At 35.3% G+C, this 22,118-nt stretch overlaps 1 protein-coding gene across 1 annotated transcript; it reads right to left on the minus strand.

Annotated features, from left to right (window-relative positions):
* Nucleotides 1-238: 238 nt before the first annotated feature.
* On the minus strand, nucleotides 239-9,067 carry LOC119642510 (major facilitator superfamily domain-containing protein 6). The gene is made up of 7 exons (XM_038041651.1): nucleotides 8,937-9,067; nucleotides 8,104-8,357; nucleotides 7,782-8,045; nucleotides 7,489-7,725; nucleotides 7,299-7,434; nucleotides 6,040-7,212; nucleotides 239-1,304 (listed from the first exon to the last, which is right to left on the minus strand). Exons 2-7 carry the CDS (start codon nucleotides 8,280-8,282, stop codon nucleotides 1,122-1,124), a joined length of 2,172 nt encoding a protein of 723 aa, XP_037897579.1. The 5' UTR covers nucleotides 8,283-8,357; nucleotides 8,937-9,067; the 3' UTR covers nucleotides 239-1,121.
* Nucleotides 9,068-22,118: the final 13,051 nt, after the last annotated feature.

Raw genomic sequence — 22,118 nt, forward strand, 5'->3', positions numbered from 1 at the left:
TATATTATATGCTGAACCATACTTACCTAACATTGTCTAACATCAAATAAACTAACGGCTTTTATAAACAAAAACTATGTCAAACATATACATATTTTGGTACATACATAAATATAAAGTTACTTTTAACTATGTACCATCATATATTTTTTGATATTAAAATTGGTGGCAACGATATAGAGAAGCACCAAGTAAGTTGGATTAGCAATCACAGTTTGATAGTAAAGATAGTGAGTGGTTAAGAATACACGATGTTGGTTAAGCTAGGCTAACGTGCCATTAATACATACACATTTACTGTAAACAAAACGCAGTGATGGGCTGTTAATAAAGCTGTCGGGAGCTATAAAAGTAGCGCCCGATTAAAACAGCGATCTTTTTGTTCAACAGCAGTCAAACGCAGAGATACGGATAAACAAGCCAACTACGATCATAGTTAGACGCAAACTTCATAGTTAGGATTGAAAGCGCTGACATCACGGTCGAACAGCCAGACCGAGTACTAACACCTGATGGTTTTTTTCTTTCCTCCTCTCGTAGTAAAGTATATGTTTTAGTTATGAACTTCCTCGTGATTTACTTATTTTGAAGCAACATAAACTTTTGTGCAATAGTTTCCTTTTCTTTTCGTTGGCAAATAAATGAAGTTAATTTTCCGAAGCCATTGCAAAGACGTCTTATTGTATTCGAAGGCTGTCTGTGGGTTCGAAGAAGATATCAATGGTTTGAAAGGGAGACAACGTCCAAATGCCGATATTTGCGTTTTTCAGAGTCATGGAATCAGACCTTCCTTTATCTTTACTCAATATAAAGTATTTGCTTTGAATAAGCTAATTTAATTAAAATTCGTAAACAGTATTATATATTATAATGTAAGTGCACAGTAACAAATTTATATTATTAAATCTATTAAAGTGTGTTGCTTTAAGTAGCGTTGTAATATAAGTTTACATGCATGGACATAAGTATACAGTCAGGTTAGTCAAGTTTATATTTATGTAATAAACATACTCTGGTGAGATAAACTTATGTTATATAAGTTATGAATACATCTTAAAGCTATTGAAAATAACTTAACAAAGCATTAACCATTAATTTATACAATTTCAATTGATTTGATTTTATTGCATAAAAGGATTACCGCCTGGAATATCTAAATTGCCGCCTACGGTTTGATAAGTTCCATAACTGTTGCCTGAAGATCCATTAGGATTAATTTCATTTAGGCGTGTGTTTGACAGTGCGCGAGGAATAGGATTACTGGGAACACCATGTGGAGCTAAATGTGAAGTTTCCTCAGCAACCTACAAATCGTAAAGAATAACAATACTTTTTAAAACAATAACTGTTATTTAAAATGATGATCTTATATAAAATGACAATAGTCAATACTAATTGTAACTCTAGTGAAAACATTTCGAAAAACAGATCTCTAAAGAAATTTACTTCACTTCAATGTGAAAACTGTATAACTAAAGTTTTAATTTTTTTGCATATCAGTCGGCGATTTTTTATTGTAAGCTGTAACTGTTTTAACCACTTAAAAATTACATTCAAAGATGATATTGGGGGAAAGAGTTTTTAAAGGATTCAGCAAATCGATCTTCCAAATGCAGTCGTACAGCCGAGTTACGTTCTATATGGTTTAGCAAGCACAAAAGGTAATTAGAAATGAAAAAATTCCAAATATTGTCACTAGGTGTATTGAAGGACGTTAAATCAGCCGCGTGACACAAGCATCGTTGATTAGGCAAAATGTACAAATAAAACAAATATTTTCTCAAAGTAAAAATCTGAATGTGTTTTCCTCGAACTTGCTGTACTACTCGACTCTTGAATCTTCAGCGAGCTGCCTTGCAGTTTTGCTTGCAACTTTACAATAATAAAATAATGTCATTGATTCGAAGAATCAATAAAAAATTATATCAGAGACCATTTTCTGTTTTAAAAAAATTTTTAGAGGAAATCTCACGATGTTCAGGTTATATCCTTAAAAAATTTATAGGTTGCTGCCTTCGGTAAAAACTTGGGACTCGCAGCGATACGGTAAGACAGCTCAAGGGGGAAAACGTTGGTTTTCGACAGCTTCTGTGGACCAAAGTTTGATGTTATTTTCGTCCCTCACTGTAGGTTCAGCCTACGGCACGTATTTTAGGAGCAGGCTAAGTACAATTAAATACAACTCTGATGGATGAGACAGATACGTTTGGTCTCATTCTAACTTATACATTTGATCAAATAATCGGTTGGCAACATCACCGATTCGACGAAGATATTGCCGATGTCCGATGCCCGTTGTGTCTTTCTTCTGGCTTTAGCTTTCAGTCTGACCAGACGTGTGCTTTCACCCTCATCCTTCGGTGATGGGTATCAAAAAAAAGAGGAAAACATTAGAGACAACTAAAAGATACGAGTGTATTTCCGGACAATATTGTCCAGCATAAAAGGAAAGGAATTCTGTTACCAATTTTAGAAATCTAACAAGACAAAACTAGTTAACTATATGTTTTTTTTTCTTAAATAACTTTGTAAAAGCCAGTAAGGACACCGAACACAACTGCAATGTCAAAAATTTGAAAAAAGTAAAGGTGAAATTAAAATGAAAAAAAAAAAAACAAATTAAATCTAAACAAGGGTATCATTCATTTCTAATGTATAAGTGCACATATGTATCAGTATTCAGTATGCCCTTTTGTTTTGTTATTCAATTCCAAAACAAATACCTATTGTATTATCGTTTGGTTTGTAAAATAAAATAAACTTCATTTCTTCTTCACTTCGGTTTTTCGGTTTTGCAAATAATAATTTCATACTGTTTTTCACGAAAAAAAAATTAGTGCAAAAAATCTTGAGTTATACATAACATTTTGGTGTCCCCGACATGATAACACAATTTAAACAACGCTTTAAACACAATTCTTGCCTTTCCCGTAGGCAAAGGCAACGTAGTACACTGATAATTCACGTAGTTGAAGATAGTTATAAGTTGTCTGTTTTTCGTTTGTATACTATAGCAGTTTGATTTTAACATGCATACATTTGTGTCAATATTCCGTATTCATTCATCTAGCTTTCTTTTCACTCGAAAAAGACATTTGTTGAGAGTGTGGATAATGGATATAATATACATTAGTCAAAATAATTTTCATCATCTTCTACTACTTTTCCCGAACTTTCTGAAACTGTTTGGATAGAAGCCGGAAGCTGGTGGCAAGGAATTAGAATCAGAACGGACGAAGATGAAAGAAAATACCGGAGAATAGCGCATCAGGCACGAATAAAAGTAGCAGATGGTACTAAATTAAAGAGAGGCCAAGCAGGCGGGCTAGCGCCACCATCAGTGGACTTAACAAACAAATGATATCAAACTATCCCCTACTGAGCGATCAGGCCGGACTGGCCTCGCATTCAATAGACCATAACAATTAGATAAGTATCTAGAAACAGGTAATACTGTGAACGCTACCGAAATAGTGACTCCGTAGGCCTACGCGAAAACTAAAAGGCAAAGGTAGATCAGAAATTCGAGTATGAGCTACTCAGGAGTTAGAAGAGAAAGAAAAGGACATTGTAATAACTCGCCAGTCAATCTTAATTCCTACACATGTATTGTCTTATATTCCAATCTTACAAAATTTTTCGGAAAAGTGTTATAGACGCCTTTAGAATGGTATCCCGAGTCCAAATATATCCTCAGCAATCTTCAAATTGATTTTAGACGTGGCAGAGCTGCCCAAAACGTCATTGTCACTTTGCAGTCAGCAATAAATTCAGCGTTTGCTAAGAACCACATTATCTTTCTAATCATAGCTCCAGCGTTTGATTCATCTTAAATTCTATTCTAACAACTTAAATTCTATTCTACTCTCTTTGAATCTCCCTACCAAATTCTGTAATTTATTATATAACCTATTTCTCTATAGAAACATGTTAATTAACAATGATAATGTTGTTGTGCAAAGGAAATCTCAGGGATATATATTGAGTCCTCTTTGCTTTAATTTATGTATTAACAAAATGTTCAGTTCCCTTGCTGAAAACATTTAACTCCTGGGCTATGCCGACGATCTTTTCATTTTTAGTCCCAACTTTGATCTAAATTGATGCAAGCGTAATTTGCAATCCGTCCTCGATGTTATTTCCTCCCAAACAAATGCTCGTGGCGATGCTTCAAGAAACGTATACATGACTGTAACAAGTCACTCGTAGGTCTACGCGTATAAGACGGGAAGTAAGCTGATTGTTTTTTAAAGATATACCAAATCCAGCATAAATTATTTTTGTTCGAAGCAGAACTGAAAAACTTATGTGAAGTAAGAATAACAAGCACTCGCGAACATTCTTCATCAAGACGACGAACGCTCTCACGCAACCATTCTAACTAACTGTTTAAACACTAAACACCTATCGGTGCCGTCTCGATTCAGCATTTAATTACTTCTTTTTGTTCGGGGGTCTAAGAAGAAGCAGTCATTGACGCAAGCAGAGCGGAAAGGTATAACAAGTGGTACATAAGAGGGTACAAACAATAAAGGTAAATATTTTGAAGAATAATAGAGCAATTTTTATTGACAATTTTTCAAAATATAAGCAATGCTTTACTTAGGTTAATCACATGGAATACTAAGTGATGTGGCTGCTAAAATTCTTAGTAATAACATTTAAATTAAGAGCTACAAGCAGGCTATGTCTTCAATGTGGCCTTTGCAATACCTTGCAAACGCAACTTCTTTTATTAGTTTAAAAGTCGATAAATGGTTGATATAGCTCACTTCAAAGGGTATTACGTGTGCTAAGCATGACTGAAACACCTTCAAACTATTACATAAATCTAGAATTTCAATTCTTCAATCAAAAAAAGACACCACATCGCTTTCAGCTGCAATAAGGCTAAACGTTAGAGAGATGTTCTATACTGAAAAGTGATCGCGAATACTGCAAGTCTGTACATATGTCTGTATATTCCCTATAGTTGAATACGACGAACGTACAAATTGTTATAGAACAAAAGTTTCAGATAAAAGCAGATTCAAATTATCCAAAGGCGAACCTGAAAACTATATCGCCACGAGATAAAAATCAAACTTATAGTGCATGTAGACGCTAAATTAAATTTTTCAGAACAGATTGAACTAATCGAATGAAAGTGTTATCTACCGCAAAACTTTGGCTTAAAGCCAATGAAATGCTTTCAACGTAAGCTGTAACCGTCATAAGTAGTTTCCTTTAGGTAAGAGTGTAGTTATTCTACTTTTCTTGCAAAAGGAAGCAAATTTACAAATATTATACATATGCCGCACATGCATGACAGAATCAAAAAGAAATTTTAAGAGCAGCCGCTCGAATGAAGCAATCGTGATGATTGCATTCCAGACAACGCCTGCGTCTAGTATCTCTTGCCTTTGAAGTGTAGACTTTCATTATTCTCAATGGATGCTTAAAGATGACATTAGCAGCATGTCGTTGTTCTAGTCTGTTACTAAATCCTCTGGACAGTGCTGCGCCGCCTCAATTCCAGTCAGAATTTCAGACTTAACGAAGTTTCTTCTTTTAAGACTTTTTCTATGGCCGTCGAACGCGATTTCGCGCAATAATAGCAAAGTACACTCTTCTCGACTGAAATTTAATTACGTTAATAATTTCTAAGGTGTACGTACACGTGTATATTATCGAACTTTAACATGCCAATGATTTTATAAGTACACCAAAGTTGTAATTTTACCTAAAGGAAGTAAAGTGAATAAAGTAAAGAATTGTTTTTAAAATTCGTAAGTGTGCCAGTAAATCATTAACAAGAGCTAACAAACAGGAGTAAATCGGCTTTATTCGCCTTTGTGGTATTAAGCGGTTCCTTCGCAATTAGCAAAGCTAATCAATCTGCGTAAGGCGGTGGTCAATTTCAACTTAAAAAACGTGGTCTGGGTAGTTTAAAATTAAAATTGCAATTGAATACAGTTAAGTTTTAATTTTGCGATGGTGTCAGTTTCTATGTTGCTGGTATATGGAATGAAAAATTACAATTATAAAAGTTTTCCTTACCTGGTGGGGATCCTCTGTAGCAGGTATATCAGAAATAAATCCTTGCTCTTTTCGGTAAAAGTTAACAAACACGAAGAAACCCAGCACGAACAGGCAACTTACACCGTACCAACGAAATGTTGCTGTTGTTCCATAATATGTCACGAACATACCTCCTATTATAGCACCACATCCTCGACCCAAGCCGTGATGAATGCCTTGTAAAACACCTTGAGCTGAGGCTCTTAATTGCTTTGGGGTAATATGAGCAATGTATGAGCATGACGCAGCCCATACAGCAGCATGTGTTATTCCTTGCATAAGCTCGAAAGGTAAAACCATCCATGGGTTTCTTAAATAAGATATATACAGAAATCGTATCACATTTCCAATAAGACCCAAACATAAGACTTTTACATGTCCAATTTGTGTGATTAATCGGAAACTGAAGAAATATGCAAATATTTCTGAAACATGATTGATTACAGAAGCAACTCCGAAAAGCGTTGGGGTACCTCCATAATCTTGCAAGTGCCAGAACAAAAAGGTAAATATTAATCCAATTCCGAAGCCCATAAACCAAGCAACGAATAAGAAGGCGCAAGTTTTAAGATCCTTAAAATGTGTTAATACCGTCATCCATTCAGGCATTTCTTTTGTAGTTTGAGCGAACATTTTCGATTCCGCACCTATGTTAGGCTGTGTATTAGATAACGACTTTGTACTCCTGGCAGTTGCTGAAGCTGATCCAACTACCAGTGAGGGCAAATTTAATTGGGTAGCTAATTGATTCATAGACTCTTCTTCAGCCTTTGTGTTTGGATCTATGATGTCTTCTGATGATTCTGGATCAACTCCAACTGGGTCATACTTAAATGTTATTTTTGATGCCGATATAATAGCACAGGTCATCAAAATTGAAAAAATTCCAAAACAAACATTATAATTCTTTTCCATATGACCAGCACCGCAAGGGTGATGGGAAAATGAAGTCGAATGATCTAACACAATACCGACGAAAAACATTGATATCCCCCAACCGAAGGATCCAAACATTCGTTGGTGTCCATATTTGTCGGCATCCTCACCCAAAAGGGTGATGACGGCTGAGTCAGCTAATGTTATCGCCGGCGCACTGAAAAACTCGCCAATTAAAATAACCAGTAGCAGAAGAAAAAAAGCTTTCTGTATATCCTGTACAAAAACAAATTTGAAAAATAAGTATACATATTAATACGCCAAAGGTTTATATATATTGTACATTGTAATCGAAAACGTACCGGAGTTCTATACACCATGCTTGAAAATATAGGACTCACATAGTCACCATGTTGCTTATCGTCATAATTGCTCACAAAATTTATATGAATTGGCGATATACCAGCATCGATGCGTGGAAACAAGGAACGTTTTCGTCTGATGTTACCATTAAATGAGTTATTTAAAATTTTTATTTAGAATTATGCTCACCTGCTGTGGCAACTTTCTATAAAATCAATGGACTCCACTTCCGGTCTTAGGTTTAAAGGTACAGAAATAGGCGAAAAATAGTTAACGTCTCTTTTTGCTCTAGCGTATGTCAAAATATAATCTGAATGATTTCTTTCAATGCATTTTACTGCTTCTGGTTTGATGAAGCTTAATGGTATGGTGAAGAGTATCCAGCAGGACAGTGACGCTAACAATAGCCTTTTTCCCTGACGACACCTAACCAGTGAAACTTAACAATTTACAAGGGTTTGTGTATGACGCAGTATACTTGCCTATCCGCGTAAGAACCCCAAAATGGCGCTGATAAAAACTCCACAAATGGCCTCATTCCAATTAATATTCCACACTGTCCAGGATTCATTCCCATTTGCTTAAAATATACTCCCATTAAGGGAAATAAAGATCCGAAAGCTGCATAGAAAAAAAAATAAAAACTCTTCACTGGAATAAGTTCCTTCTCGGTCGTTCCGCAAAACATTTCTAAGACATCGGCATGACCTCTAATTTTTTTCGTTCCTTCTTTCGGCTCTGGATACCTGATAAGATAGTAATACAATATAAATACGATCTGCAATTACAAATATTTAAAGTTACATCGTTGGATCTACTTCTCCTGAGGCATCGATATCAACTCGTGGACGGGCTTCCGTTCCTAGTGGTTGTTGCAAAACGTTACCCGCAGTTGAAGATATTGCCGTCATCCCTTCACGCTGAATATATTCATAGCTTCCCGATTGTTCATACCCGAAAGGGTTAACGGTTTCTTGATTCATTATTTTCCTATTTGGTACTGCACTTGGAAAAATTGTATGTAACGAAGTTACATTCGTCTAAGTATTTATTTATTCCTATATTAATAAGAGTGTAAAAAATGCAAAGGCCTTAATACGTTTTGGGAAAAGTGGCACCGTTCTAGCATATTTCCTATCTTGATTTAACTTGCTTTCTATATAGCTGTGCAAAAACTGTTGTTATAACTATTGAGGCAATATACACATGAGATCATTAGGAGTTCTTTAAGAGGGTTTCCTTTCTATGCCTATTCCCTTGTTCTACAAAGGCTACAGTTATTTTTACAGTTTGTCATGCCTCTTTCATGAATCTGAACATTTTTGTAGTTGATACCAAAAACAATGCAAAAGAACTCGGCACATGTATTTCACAATAATAAAATCTTGGAAAATTTTTAACAGAAACCCTATACAGATTTAATTTAAGATTTCGAATATTAGCAACGCTCCCATAACGCACAATTAAGTATATATAATAAAATAGCGTTCATTACATCAAATACAACAATTTCAAGAAAATTATCGTTCCACTTCTAGAAATTTCGTTATGTTTAATTTATGCATTTATTATAACGTTGACTAAGTTTTAAGCGTTGAGAATTATGCATTTTACTTAAAATTTGTAATAATGTTTACCTTATTTTATGGATGTCTTCACAAATATGTATAAGAAAGCACTTCAATTGTTATATTGATTTTTAGATTACCATTTAGGACTAATAGTTATGTGACAGCTTCCACCACTTACAACGCTAAGCATGCATATGTTCTACAAAGTCACACTAAAACTTAATAAAGCTCTCAAGCGCGCTTAATTTAATACATGAAGAATTTATTCAGTCGCTATGGCTTTGAAGAAAAGTTGACTTGATTTTAAAGTGAACCATTTTTCTTTTTTTTAGTTTTTAGTGTCTTACAGATAAATCTGTAAAACATAAGCAAAACATAAGAAAAAATTTATGGCGGTATTTACAATATTTATTTTAGAATTAACCCATTTTTAGGCAGACAATAAATCTTCATTTAAGGGACGTACAAAATACTTTTAAACATTCGGTCTTGTTTGCGTTATGGTAAATAAGCATAAAAACCCAAAAATGTGGAAAAAATAAACTTAAATCACTTGTAACGCGCATGGCCGATTTGTTCCATTTTTAAACGTAAAAACTAGAGTCTTTCGTAAAGTAAATGTGGAAAATTGCAGCATTCTAATTTTTATAATTTCTTAATAACGAGCAGAAACTCACAAATTATTGTTATAAAAAACAGAGTTCTGTTCAGTTTATGGTCCAGTGCGGGCTTCTGCTCTGATCAATTTAGCCCATTTTCTATTAAATTTGAAGCCAATATCTTTAGTTTTGCGACAAGGAGAATGCCAACAACAACCACAACGCAGATACACGCACGGACAAACATGGCTTAATCAACTCAAAATTTAACGCTGATGAGGGTCTCTGCAGCTTCCTTTTGTGTGTTACATACATTACGAAAAAAGCAAAATGAGTGAGTGCACGGGGGTATCCTTCAGTGGTGAGTATAAAAATAAAAACTTTCTCCAATAACAATTTTATTGAAAAGCTGCGAGAAAGTGAAAACTTTGAGGGCTGCAAGTTTTTGGGGAAGCTTATCTGCGAATGAAACATGTATGTAAGGTCGTAAGGGGAGACAAAGTTAGAGAAGAAAAGCTTATCTAGGCGAAGGCAGAAGTAATTTTGATGACAGACAAGACAATACATCCCCATATTCGTGAATGCAAACCTACAAATGAAATGTCAAAAATGCTATACAAACTTTTCAAAGACATTGGTTTGCTAAGACGTGTCAACCTTACACAAAGGCTCCGTTTAATAAAAGTGAAGAATTTTGCTTCTGTTGATGAACATGCGCCCGAAATTCCTACCGCAGAGCATAAATTGACAACTGCTGGGCTCAAGCTTGCAAGCAGAATGGATAGCTGAGCTCAGAAGGCGACTTCAAAGTTCAAGAATAAAGATAGCTGGCAATCCAGTTAAATTAAAATTATTGCCGGAAGGAAAATTAGAATATACTTGAGACGCAGCTTTTTCAACGCAAAAGAAGAAATATTAGGTGTTTGCATTAGTTGCTATTAGTGAAAATGATAAATAATGCGAAGTGTCAATATGCACAACGCTTAAACTCGAAGATTTTGAGCTTTTTATATGTAAAGTAATAGTTTTCCATTTATTATTATTCAGTTATTCATTGTACACAGATCGCAAAACATGCAAATACATTTTTGCCGTCCACTACTTTTTTTGCTTGATTTGAAGAAATCATCTGCCAAAATTCATGAAATAATTAGATGCTTATAGTGATGCTGGTCCATCATATCCCAATTGCCGCTTTTGGTTTCAATGGATTACAAGTGATGATTTTGACGTCAATGATGAAGAACGGCCTGGAGGACGAAAAAAGAGAGAAAATAGTTACCATGTGAATGGACTGAAAGTTGCCATTTCAAACAGAATCAACATAATATTTTGTTGTACATATTGTGGGATCAGCAAAATGTAGATTATTACGAGCTGTTAAATCCGAATGAAACAGAATGTGACAGGCAGTCCTTTGAACAAGCGACTTCAATTGATCAAATTGAACGAGGTAACGTTGCAAAGAAGACTAGCAATAACGGTTAATATAATTGAAATGTAATTGTCTTGCATGATAACGCTCAGCCAAGCGTTGCAAGAGTTGCTAGGCATACATCAGAGACAGCACCGAAGTTTTACGGAAGATAATTCCTGGTGCTGTCAGAATTGTCATGTTCAATATACGTACAAAACGGCATATATAAACGACAATTGCGTAACTTGCTTGATAGGAGAATTTTCAATACGACCGTTTTGTTTAATACAAAAGGTAAACGTGCGAAACCATTGTTATTGGCATTATTTGGGCGAAGGAAGCGAAATCGATAGCCGGTTCACTATATATACTAAATCTTATAGATGATCATTCACACCAAAGGTTTGGCTACTCTACTAAAAATAAGGAAGAATTCGTAAGTAAGTTTGAAGAATTCAAAAACTGTGTTGAAAACCAAACAGGCAAAAGCAAAAAGGCAACAATGACTCAAAATTCTGCAAGTCGAAAATGAGGATATCATTAGTAAAAAATATCCTCAACAAAGTAAAGAATGAATATGAATGAATCTGAATATATAACTAAAATTTAAACCCTAAATAAAAACAAAGAGGAAACCAAAAATGAAATTATATGTTATCAAAAGTGAAGCCAGAAATACATACCGACAAAAATGATATACACCAAAACTTAAAACCTAATAAAAGTATGTGATGTAATATAAGAGAGTTCTTTTTTTTTTCTTGTTCGAATGCAAATATTGTGGTATCAAAAGAGGACAAAAATTTATTTATTTGTTTGTTTATTTACATATGAACCTCAGCTAAAATACATTAACAGCCGAATTCAATTGACTCTTAGAAGTGAATCTTATAGTAATTATTACTAATGACAATATGGCAGACATGGCAATTAGAACACCATCACCAGTGCAATTCAATCGATAGGTTCTGAAAACGTGGAAAGAACTGTAAAAAAGTTCCGACGAATGTAAATAAGGCTTTAACCATGTTTTAGTGAAGGCCAAACAGGAAACTGAACTTAGGAAAATAAAATGATCTCTGCGTTTAAGCCCCTAACATATTGGTAAATGAAAATTACTTGACCTGAAGACACTCTTAGTTTTTTGAGGGTTTAAGGGCTACCGAGTTAGTATTATTTATTCTACTTATATAAGAAACTGAACTAAAATAAATTGACAGTCGAGTTCAATTGACTCGTAAAGTAAATCTTAAATTAATTAATATTAAAACTTAGTATACTAAAACAATAAATATATAATAAAACAAATAAGAAGGAAAAAAAAAACATGTACACATCTGGCATAGAGCCACACCCACAACCGGTACAGGACCAAATTGCAAATGAACCCCTAAGCCATCGCAAACATGCATAAGCTTGGCAACCGATAGTAATTAACAACAATTAATTTACGAATCGTAACAACTTTTTAAGGTTGAGAGCTAGTTTAAGTACGATATAGGTAAATTACGCGTATTAAGCAATGTTGCTTTAATGAACTTTAAAGAGTCCGATAATGAGAATAAGTGATAGACGTCATTTAGGTTCTTGCAAACAACTCTGAGCGGATTAAACAGCTTATAATTATATTTACATTGACTAAGCTTAACCAAGATAAAGTGCCTAGAGAAGCGGTTGGGGACATTAAAGCTTATTTCACCAAGTAATGCAGGCGAGTCAATAGCACCATGTATTACTTTGATTACGAAGGAAACGCCAAGAACAAATCTACGTTTCTCCAGAGACAGTAGGGAAAACAGAAGCAACCTATTTTCATAGGGGGGAAGAGAGACAATCGGGTCCCAACCCAAATTACTAAGGGCTAACAGCAAGAATTGCTTTTGAACAGATTCAATTGAATCTACATAGCACCTATATGAAGGAGACCATACAAAAGAGACATACTCAAGTATAGATCTAACCAAACACATGTACAGCCTTTCTGTAATGTAAGGACCATCAAGCTCTTTGGACCACCTTTGCTTAACGAGCACGGACCTAGCTTTGCTTAACGAGAGCTCAATATGCACATTGAAACGTAATCTATAATCAAATAGAACGCCTAAATCTGTGAACGAATGGACGTCTTCCAACTTATGCGAATCAATGAAATACTGAGTAATGAACGACTTCCTTCTTGAGAAAGAAATCTTCTTACATTTATTTAGGTTTAGTTTCAGAAGAATCAAAGAGCACCATTCAACTAAATTATTCAAATCACTTTGAAGCTGATGTGATTGCGATTCTAAAGAGAGGAAAGAAAACAGTTTCACATCATCAGCATACATTAAGATCTAACTGGAATTAATCACCGATGGGAGATCATTAATGTATAAACTAAATAAACTGGGACCTAAGTGGCTGCCTTGAAGTATGCCAGATGCCAGGGGTAATTCATCCGAAGTGGTGAAGTTAAACAAAACCCTGAAAGATCTATTGTGCAGATAAGAGTTTATCCATTTCACCTAATCGAAAGGGAAGCCAGAGGCTTCGAGTTTAAAGACAAGTAAGTTATGGTTAACCAAATCAAACCCTTTGCTTAAAACAGTATACATTACATCTGTGCGACAGCCTCTAGAAAAAGCCTTGAAAATATGACAAGTAAACTCTAATAAATTGGTGACTGTAGATCGCCTTTTTCGAAAGCCATGCTGGTGTGGAGAAATATACGATATAATGGCAAAGGCCAAATGCTGAGTCACAAATTGCTCAAACAGCTCAGGCAAGACACTCAACTTGGCTATGCCTCTGTAGTTCTCAACAAGTTGTCTACTTCCACTTTTGTGAATAGGAATAAGGATACTACTCTTCCAACACAAAGGGAAAACACCTAAATTCAGAGACCGGTTAAAAATCTTAGAGATAACACCATATAACTCGACAGCGCAAGATTGAAGTACCCTTGATGGAGTTCCATCAGGCCCAGGCGCACAACTGTATTTTAAAGAGCTCAGGCCTTTAAAAACATCATCTTCAGCAACAACAAAATTAGGAATTCAAACCAAGTTGGTTATAGGATATAGGTAGTTTGCGGATAAATCGGAATTAGCAGTCGAAAAGTTTTGACGGAAGTACTCAGCGAACAGATTTGAGATTTCAAGATCATGCGAGGAATCAGAGCCATTAAAAGAAACATGAGAGGGATATGTGGAAATTTTTCTTTTTGACTTAAGAAATTTAAAAAAGTATTTGGGATTAGCAAACAGAAAGGATTTAATTGGAGGTATCCCCAATAATATTGGTGGTTGGGGGAGTTAAACCTATGCCTCGCCACCGAGTAAGCAACATAGTCGAGCGCAGAGCCACTTTTCGAATATTTTTTGAATAGCGTGTTTTTTTGTTCTTGCAATATTTAATTGTTTGATTAAACCACGAGGACACCTGCTTCGAGCTCGGCACTGCTTGATCAGAACAGATGCAGCAATAGCTAGATTGAATGTATTGTAGAACGATGACAATAAGCTTTCAATACTTCCGGTTGGGAAATGTGAAAGATGATATTTTAGCAATACGATATTAATTTTATGAAAGTCATATTTATTTGAAAAAATTGGATTTGGAACATTAAAACAGTTCAACGAACCATCAGGCCAGGAAATACACCTTGCTGGATGATAAGGATCCTCAGGCAAACTAAAAGGTGGACAACGATTTACGTAAATCTCGGGAAAATTGGCAAAGCAGAGATCAAGCAGTCCACCATTACAATTAGGGATACGATTGTATTGAACTAAATTATGATCAAATAATTCGTTAAAGAACAAAACAGCTCTACCAGATGTTGAAGTAGGAATCAAACAACTAGAATTATCATTGTTACACCAAGTGACTTGAGGCAAATTGAAGTCTCCCAACCCAAGTACCAACTCGGAGGGTTTCGACTGCTTGGCCACTTCACAAATGAGGGCGGCCTGTTTCTTATATATGGAGTTATCAGGATTTGGGGAAATATAGGAGCAGGTTATAAACAGTTGTTTGTTAGGCATTTTTACCCGAATGGCGATAAATTCAACGTCAGGAGTAGTAGGAAATTCATTTGATTTGAGCGGAAATCGCGAAGATATGGCAATTTATACACCACCATCAATGCGATCCAATCGATCATTTCTGAAAACCTGGAAAGAATTGTTGAAAAGTTCAGACGAATGTAGATCAGGTTTAGCCAAGTTTCAAAGGCCAAACAGGAAAACTCCGTGACCACTGAATTTAGGAAGGTAGAACGAATTTTTGAATTTAGGCCCCTAACAATTTGATATATGAGAGATAGTGAGCCTGAAGAAATATTTAGTTTTGTGAAGGGAAAAGAGCTACTGCATTAGCATTACGGGGTCGATCACGAGGGATAAATTCCTTTATCCAACTGGCAACAGTGGTTTATCTAACAACATATCAATGTTTTCAGTCAGAGCAATAATTTTAAAAGAAGCGATTGCTCTAGATTGAGACGGAGCCAATTTAAAAATACTAACCCGCTTTAGATTGGCTGATGGGCCTTTCGCCGCCATATATTGCTTTTCTGGGAGGAACTGCCGTCAAGCAAATGTCATTACTACTAGGAACAGTAGGGCTCACGACTGGGGAGTTTTGAGTTGGCGAGAATATTGATGAGGTTAACAAAGGAGCAGCTTGTGCGACATGCCCAGTTTGGGGACCAGCGCTCACACTCGAACACAGGGGAGAAGATTATTTATATTGCTCCTTATTAGTTTTAGGCGATGACGCCTGAGTTGAGTGAGTAACGCCACTAGGAGGCGATACTCTTGCTCCCCTCGAGGGGTCAACCATTGCATCAGCAGCGCGGCCGATAACACCAGCATACTTTGCATGGCCAAAGCGATCACAAAGCCGGGCTCGTTTTCGCCCGACAAGATGTATATAAATGATCCATGTGCAGTCTAAAAGACAGAAGTGGATTTTGAAGAACAGACAGAACAAATTGCAAAAAGATCCACAACACAAAATTTATCAACCAAATTTATCACCAAAACTTCTCCGTTACGTTGACACTGTACCAAGAGAGCAAAAGCAAAACAAAACTACAAACACCAAAAAAATAAACAAAAAAAAAAAAAAAGAGAGAAAACAATACAAAAAAAGAGAGATTTATATCAGAGCTCAATTTTTGTTTTCAAAAATCCAATGATTCAAACCGTAAAGAAAAAATACTTCTTTTACTTTGAAGGCAGTCACTTTCTTCGGTTACTAAATTGAAAAAATCAAAGCAACAGCAAATATTGAAAAAATTAAAACAGCAACACGTATCCTAAAGTCTAATAAAGTAAATTCCCCAGAATCACCAACTCTCAACTCTAGTCAACAAATTATAAGTTGTAATGAATCCAATCTTTCATCCCTTAAACAATCTTCAATTTCAAATCATTCACGTGCGCCCACTCGTTGCACTTCAAATATACACAACCACCTAAGTACAGATTATTCTGCTGGTAAGAACAAATTATTCACGCAAAATTCCTAAAGCGACCTTTTCGACGGAGACGCTGATATGTCAACTTAACCCACCTACCACTCCGTTCCCATTATTAATTAAATAAAGTTTTTAAAATTCTAGAATGGAACATTAAGGGACTTATTAATAATTTTGATGAACTCCGCACACTCGTAAGTGATTTTAACCCAACCTTTATATCGCTTCTCTGTCTTTTACAGATTGATTATTTTACAAGCAAAGCAATTTTCGAACGGAATCAAATAACAACTCTCTCAATTGATTTCGAAAAAGCATTTGACAGAGTTGGTCTTCATGCTATTTTAACACTCTTGATATCATGGAATGTTGGACCCAAATTTTTCAACTACATCAAATCATTCATGTCTCATCGGCGGTTTCAAGTTAGAATCAACAATCATCTCTCTGATTGCTTTCCTCTAATGAATGTCATTCCACAAGGATCTCCTCTTTCTGTCACGCTTTTCCAGATCGCCTTCAACGAAATTAGCAAAATTCTTTGCCGTGTACCAAGAGTGGAACATTGTCTCTACGCGGACGATGTATACATTTTTACAAAAGAAAAAGACAACACGAAAGCAATCAACATCCTCGAATCTATTGCATGTGAGATCTCCACATGGGCAAACTCGTCAGGAGCTATAATCTCTATACAAAAATCAAAAAAAAATGCACATTTGTCGAAAACAAATGTGCGATGCAGGAAACCTACTGATGCATATTAACGACTTACCAGTACTAAATGTGCAGACGCTCCATGTTCTCGGGCTCACGTTTTCCAACAATTATCGTTGGAAAGCACACTGTCTTCGGTTAAAAAACTCTCTTTTAACAAGGGTAAATTTCATACAGTACGTTGCTTGGAGAAGCCATGCGCATATTAACACTATCGCTTATCTTACCAAAATGCTCGTTTTAAGCAAGAATGACTATGCTTTGATAATTTATGGCAACAGCTGCAAATTTAATATCAACATCCTTAAATCGGTCTATCACCAAGCCCTCACAACAGGTTGCATTGCTTTTCACCTTTAAGTGATATTATAATAGAAACTGGTCTCCTAGCTTTAGAAAGTAGACTTTATGAGTTAAAAGCTAAAATAGTCCCCAAGTTTTTTACTTCAAACAAATTTATTCTCGGTGAAGGTGTGAGAAAGATTATTATTGCCAAGAAAATTCGAAAGTCACTATCTGCAATTGACTATTATTTGTACGTCGCAAAGGAATTGAACATTCCCTTAAAAATTTTCTGCTTTTTTGGTCTTAAACCTCCATGGATTTTGCGAAACTACTCCTTTGACATTTTCCTTTTTATGTACAAGAAAGACACTCCAAATTTCGTCTTCACGAATCTAATTGCTGAAAAAACCCAAATAGCGGTTGGAGTCTTTTATACACAGATGGCTCTAAATCCTTCGGTCTGCCACCTGCTTGTGGCGTGATAGATGTTTCAGGGCAGGTTCTTCTGAATCACATATTTCACGAAAGTGCTTCAAGAGGCCAGAACTATCCTTCACGCTGCGAAGCTTTCTAATAAAAATAAACTCAAAACCGTGTAACGTCCGCGAACAAATTTAGGGAAGGATGTTAATCGGTCCGTGTTTGCCGAAAATGTACCAATAATGGCATCCCGTTATGCAAAATCGCGTGATTTTGCGGTTTGTTCCCTTTTTTTTGCACAATAGCGGTTAGCCGCTAAGTAGCCAACGCAAAAGGAAAAGAAAAGAAAGAAAAAAAATAAGAAATCATGCAAAGAGATTAGGTTTTGGGTTTGATTGATTTGTCTGCTAGCGGGAGTCTGGTTTTGACAATGCAACAGAAAGGTGCTGAGTTATCTTGTTAATTTACAGTTAATAAAAAAAAAAGTCAAAACACTCGCATATGTTTCGTTATGTTGTGTCAGTAAAATAAATAGATCAACTTAAAGAAAAAAAAAAGAAAAGATGAAAGTAAAGAAAAATTAGATGTATTAAAACTTTGAAAAGAAAAAAAAGGTTAAATTATTTACGGTTCGAGCTAAAGTATGGCTTAAACTTATTCTGTTGAATGGGAAGATCGATATCTACAAGCAACATTAATTTTTTCTGGATGTGTTAATGAGAACCGGTAAACGTAAAGGATATTACATGAACTAAAGGATATTACATGAACTAAGGGATAAATAAAAGAAATTATGTATTTGATAGGAAAAATTAAATAAAATGACAAAGAAAATATTATTTAAGAAGAATCTATAATTCTTATAAAGAGAAGTGTGTAAAAATATTTTACAACAGAACAACGACTGGAAAGAAAATCGAAAAAAAGCCACTCACACACGAATATCTGAATTCGAGAAATGAAAGTTTGTTTTAAAAAAAGGTTTTGCTAGAGAAAACTAATTTGTTACCATTGCAAAATAAGAAAAAAAAGAAAAGAAATTAAGGCCTGCTAGTTAAACATACACAAATATTACTATGGATATGAAAAAATTTTTATATAAATAATCACGCTAAATGCTAAAATATTGATAAACAAAACGTAGCTAAAAAGTAGAAATAACAACGATCAGAAGGGCCAAAGAAACGCGTTAAGGTGACTTTAAAAAGTAGTGGCGTGTATTAAAGAAACCTTTCAAAAAGAAAGGAAAACTTAGAGATTTCATACCTTTTTTTGTTTAAATAAAAAAATAAACCCATGAAAACTAGTAACTGTTAGATTCGACAATTTAACATGATGCGTTTGGTTTCGCGATCGATAAGCGGTTGTCATGCATACCGGTACAGTTGAAAGTACCGCTTTCGGTTGAAAGGCCTTAAAGAAAAAAAAAGAAAGGAGAGAAAAAGATGATATGTGTGGATGTGTGCATGCAGTTCAAATGTTAGATGGCCTTTGTACGATCATTCAGCCGTCAAACGAATTACCTATAGGTTCTTATAGCATTAACGAAAAACAAAACTGAAACAAAGCAATAAGCAAATGAATGCAAAAACTGTAGAAATGTGTAATAGTCGCTTAGAAAAATTGTCAAAATAAATCGATAAACAGTGGAAATAAAATATTTGCAGTTTTTATTGCTACAGTTTGCTAGAAGTCCTTATAAAAAAAAAGGGGGAAACAAAGGCATTAGTAAAATTGCCTATGAAGTGGACCCAGAAATGAAGTAGTGAAAGATCCCTAAGAAATTAGTTCAATTCCCAAGTTGCGAAAATGTGAAAATACATGACGTTTGAGAATATTTGTTAATGAATTAATTCTAGGGCAAACAACAAAAAAAAAAAAAAAAGCTCGGTTAAACAAAAAAAGAAAAAAAAAAAACATATTTTATAAAACCACTGCTTATGACCACGCCATTGGCCGTGACTACCAATGGAGGAGGTGCTCATTGGAGGAAGTATAAGGAGACGCAGCGGTCCTGTTCGATTGGACCAAGAGCGGTAAGGGCCGGGGCTGCTGCAGAGGAAGGAAGACGCGATTGACGTCTGCACGCCATCCCGAGGCAGGCAGTTGGAGAGCAACAACATCAACGATTTTTGCCGCTGGATCCACTGCTTCACACCAAGGTCAGGTTTTTACCTTCTTTTTCTTGTTTTCGAGTTGTATATGAGCCGCGATGAGTGCCTAGAGTGGGGGTGAGCGCGTGAGGAGAGGTAGGGGGACATCAAACAGGTACAGACGGACGAAGAAAAGACCAACGTATGATGTACCGAACACACGATATGGGTGCACAGTGTAAGGGAAAGATTTTTTTTTTTTTGTAATATGTGATGATGATTTTTGTTGTGATGCGGAATCGCGGGCAGAAAGCCACCGCTCTACCGATGAAGAGTTATGCATTACAACAACCCTTTTTCTATGTAAAAAAAAAGAAGGTTATAAATAATAGCACTGCAATAAGGTGGCGCCCAACGTGGGTCGCTTTATTACAAGAACCGTTTTTTCTCTTTTTTTTATCGGAATAAGAAAAAAAAAATTAAAAACATTATTACAACTGTCATTGCAACAGCATATATGTACTACAAGCTATTCGGAATCCTTCGACTTCCAGATGGAGCACCATCAACAAATTAAGGAATATCATTACAACACCCGGCAAAAAAAATTAAAATGCTTTGGGGACCAAGTCGGACCATATCGGTTTATTGGGAAATGAGCAGGCTGACCGAGCGGCGAAGTATGCTGCATCTGCAACTCTAATTATGGATGATGTCATGGAAAAGGTGGATCTTCAAAGATGTATTCCAAAAAACAAGTTAAAGAGAGAATTACAGAAGGAAATTTACAATACCATCATCAGAGCTACTCTTCTATTAAACCTCAATTAATTCCACCTTTATATCCAACAAATGGTGAAAAAATTAAGATCCAAACATTTTCGAGAATTCGCCGTGCCCATACAATTGCAACTCATCAATTGATCATAAAGAAGTCTTCCTAAAACTCTCACTATAAAGCACATTCTCTGCGACTGCCTTAACTTTTCCTTGGCTAGAAGTATTACATTTGGAACGATTAACCCTTTGAACATTGTAAAGTCAGCTTCAGAACAGAATGTCAATTCAATATATTACTTTATTAAAACTGCTAGAGTCAATATCTAATTTACATTTATATAAGTTAGAGCCGATAGCCTGTGTTGCTAGTGCTCAATGTCTTTTTTTTTTTAATCTAAGAATTTATTTCATTAGTATAAAATTATAATAATAATAATAATAAAATTGCCATCTCTAGAGGGCATGTGTACTTAAAGTGTTTGTAAGAAAAAAAGACAATTTCCTCAATAAATATTCTTTTTTAAATGAAGATATATTATCTGGCTTATATAATGGATTTTAATGGATTTATGGTAGACATTGCAATTACTTTTTTCTTAATAATACTGGCGATATGGGTAGCAAATCAAAGAATGCGCAGATGATATTCGAGATTCAGCCTCCGCCGAATATAATTTTCTTACTTGCTAAGATTTAATGTTTCCAAAAGGCACTTCATGTTTCCAAAAAATATTAAACGTCCGGGAACCGTTCACCACTTCGGCATAGGAGGCCTTCTCGTAATGTACGTAATGTAACTTTCTCGCCAAAGAGAAAACTATCCGATTTATATCTTAGGAAAGCCATATGAAAATTAAGAATGGGATAATCTCAATATTATCGTTTTTCTTTCGTTACAATTTTTCAGTTTGACCTTAAGAACTTTCTTTAAAAATATGTTTTTTAATTGATTTAAGACTTAGGCTAAAATAAAAGAGTTGCTGCAAACGCCTCGTTTATTGTCGAAATGCAAAATTTCTGATTGCGCATGTAAGCTGCTCCATAACAAATTAAACGTTTAATTATATTGTTTATTTAAATTTACTTCGGTCCTTGCTACTATTGGTGTAGCTTTAACCACTCTCGACCACGAAGATTTTTGCGCATTGTTGTCACATTAAATTTTTCACTATTAAATCGGAATAGCGTCAAAATGTGGAGCTTCTTTTCCCATCCAGACTTAGCAAATTATTTTAAATCGGTTTTTTTCCATCTTTAGTTCCGCATACCTGAATTTTCACATGTTACGGTCTACCTCCATTTTATGATGAATTTCGCCAAGTGTTTCAATGGTTGGTCCACATGTAAGCTTTATAGCAAAAGTAAGCACACAGTTTACAAGCTATTGATATTGATAAAGGATCTCGCCCCTAAATACGAATATTTCACATAAATCTAAGAAGCCTCACCTTTTTAGTTGAAGGATGTAAATTT

This window comes from Glossina fuscipes, unplaced genomic scaffold, assembly GCF_014805625.2.
Source record: "Glossina fuscipes isolate IAEA_lab_2018 unplaced genomic scaffold, Yale_Gfus_2 224, whole genome shotgun sequence".
Taxonomy (NCBI): domain Eukaryota; kingdom Metazoa; phylum Arthropoda; class Insecta; order Diptera; family Glossinidae; genus Glossina; species Glossina fuscipes.

Coding starts and splice junctions, on each gene's coding strand:
- LOC119642510 (XM_038041651.1), bottom strand. CDS start 8,282: ATGAATCAAGAAACCGTTAACCCTTTCGGGTATGAACAATCGGGAAGC. Junction 8,046..8,103: donor GGAGAAGTAGATCCAACGAT/GTAACTTTAAAT, acceptor CTATCTTATCAG/GTATCCAGAGCCGAAAGAAG. Junction 7,726..7,781: donor TGGGGTTCTTACGCGGATAG/GCAAGTATACTG, acceptor TTCACTGGTTAG/GTGTCGTCAGGGAAAAAGGC.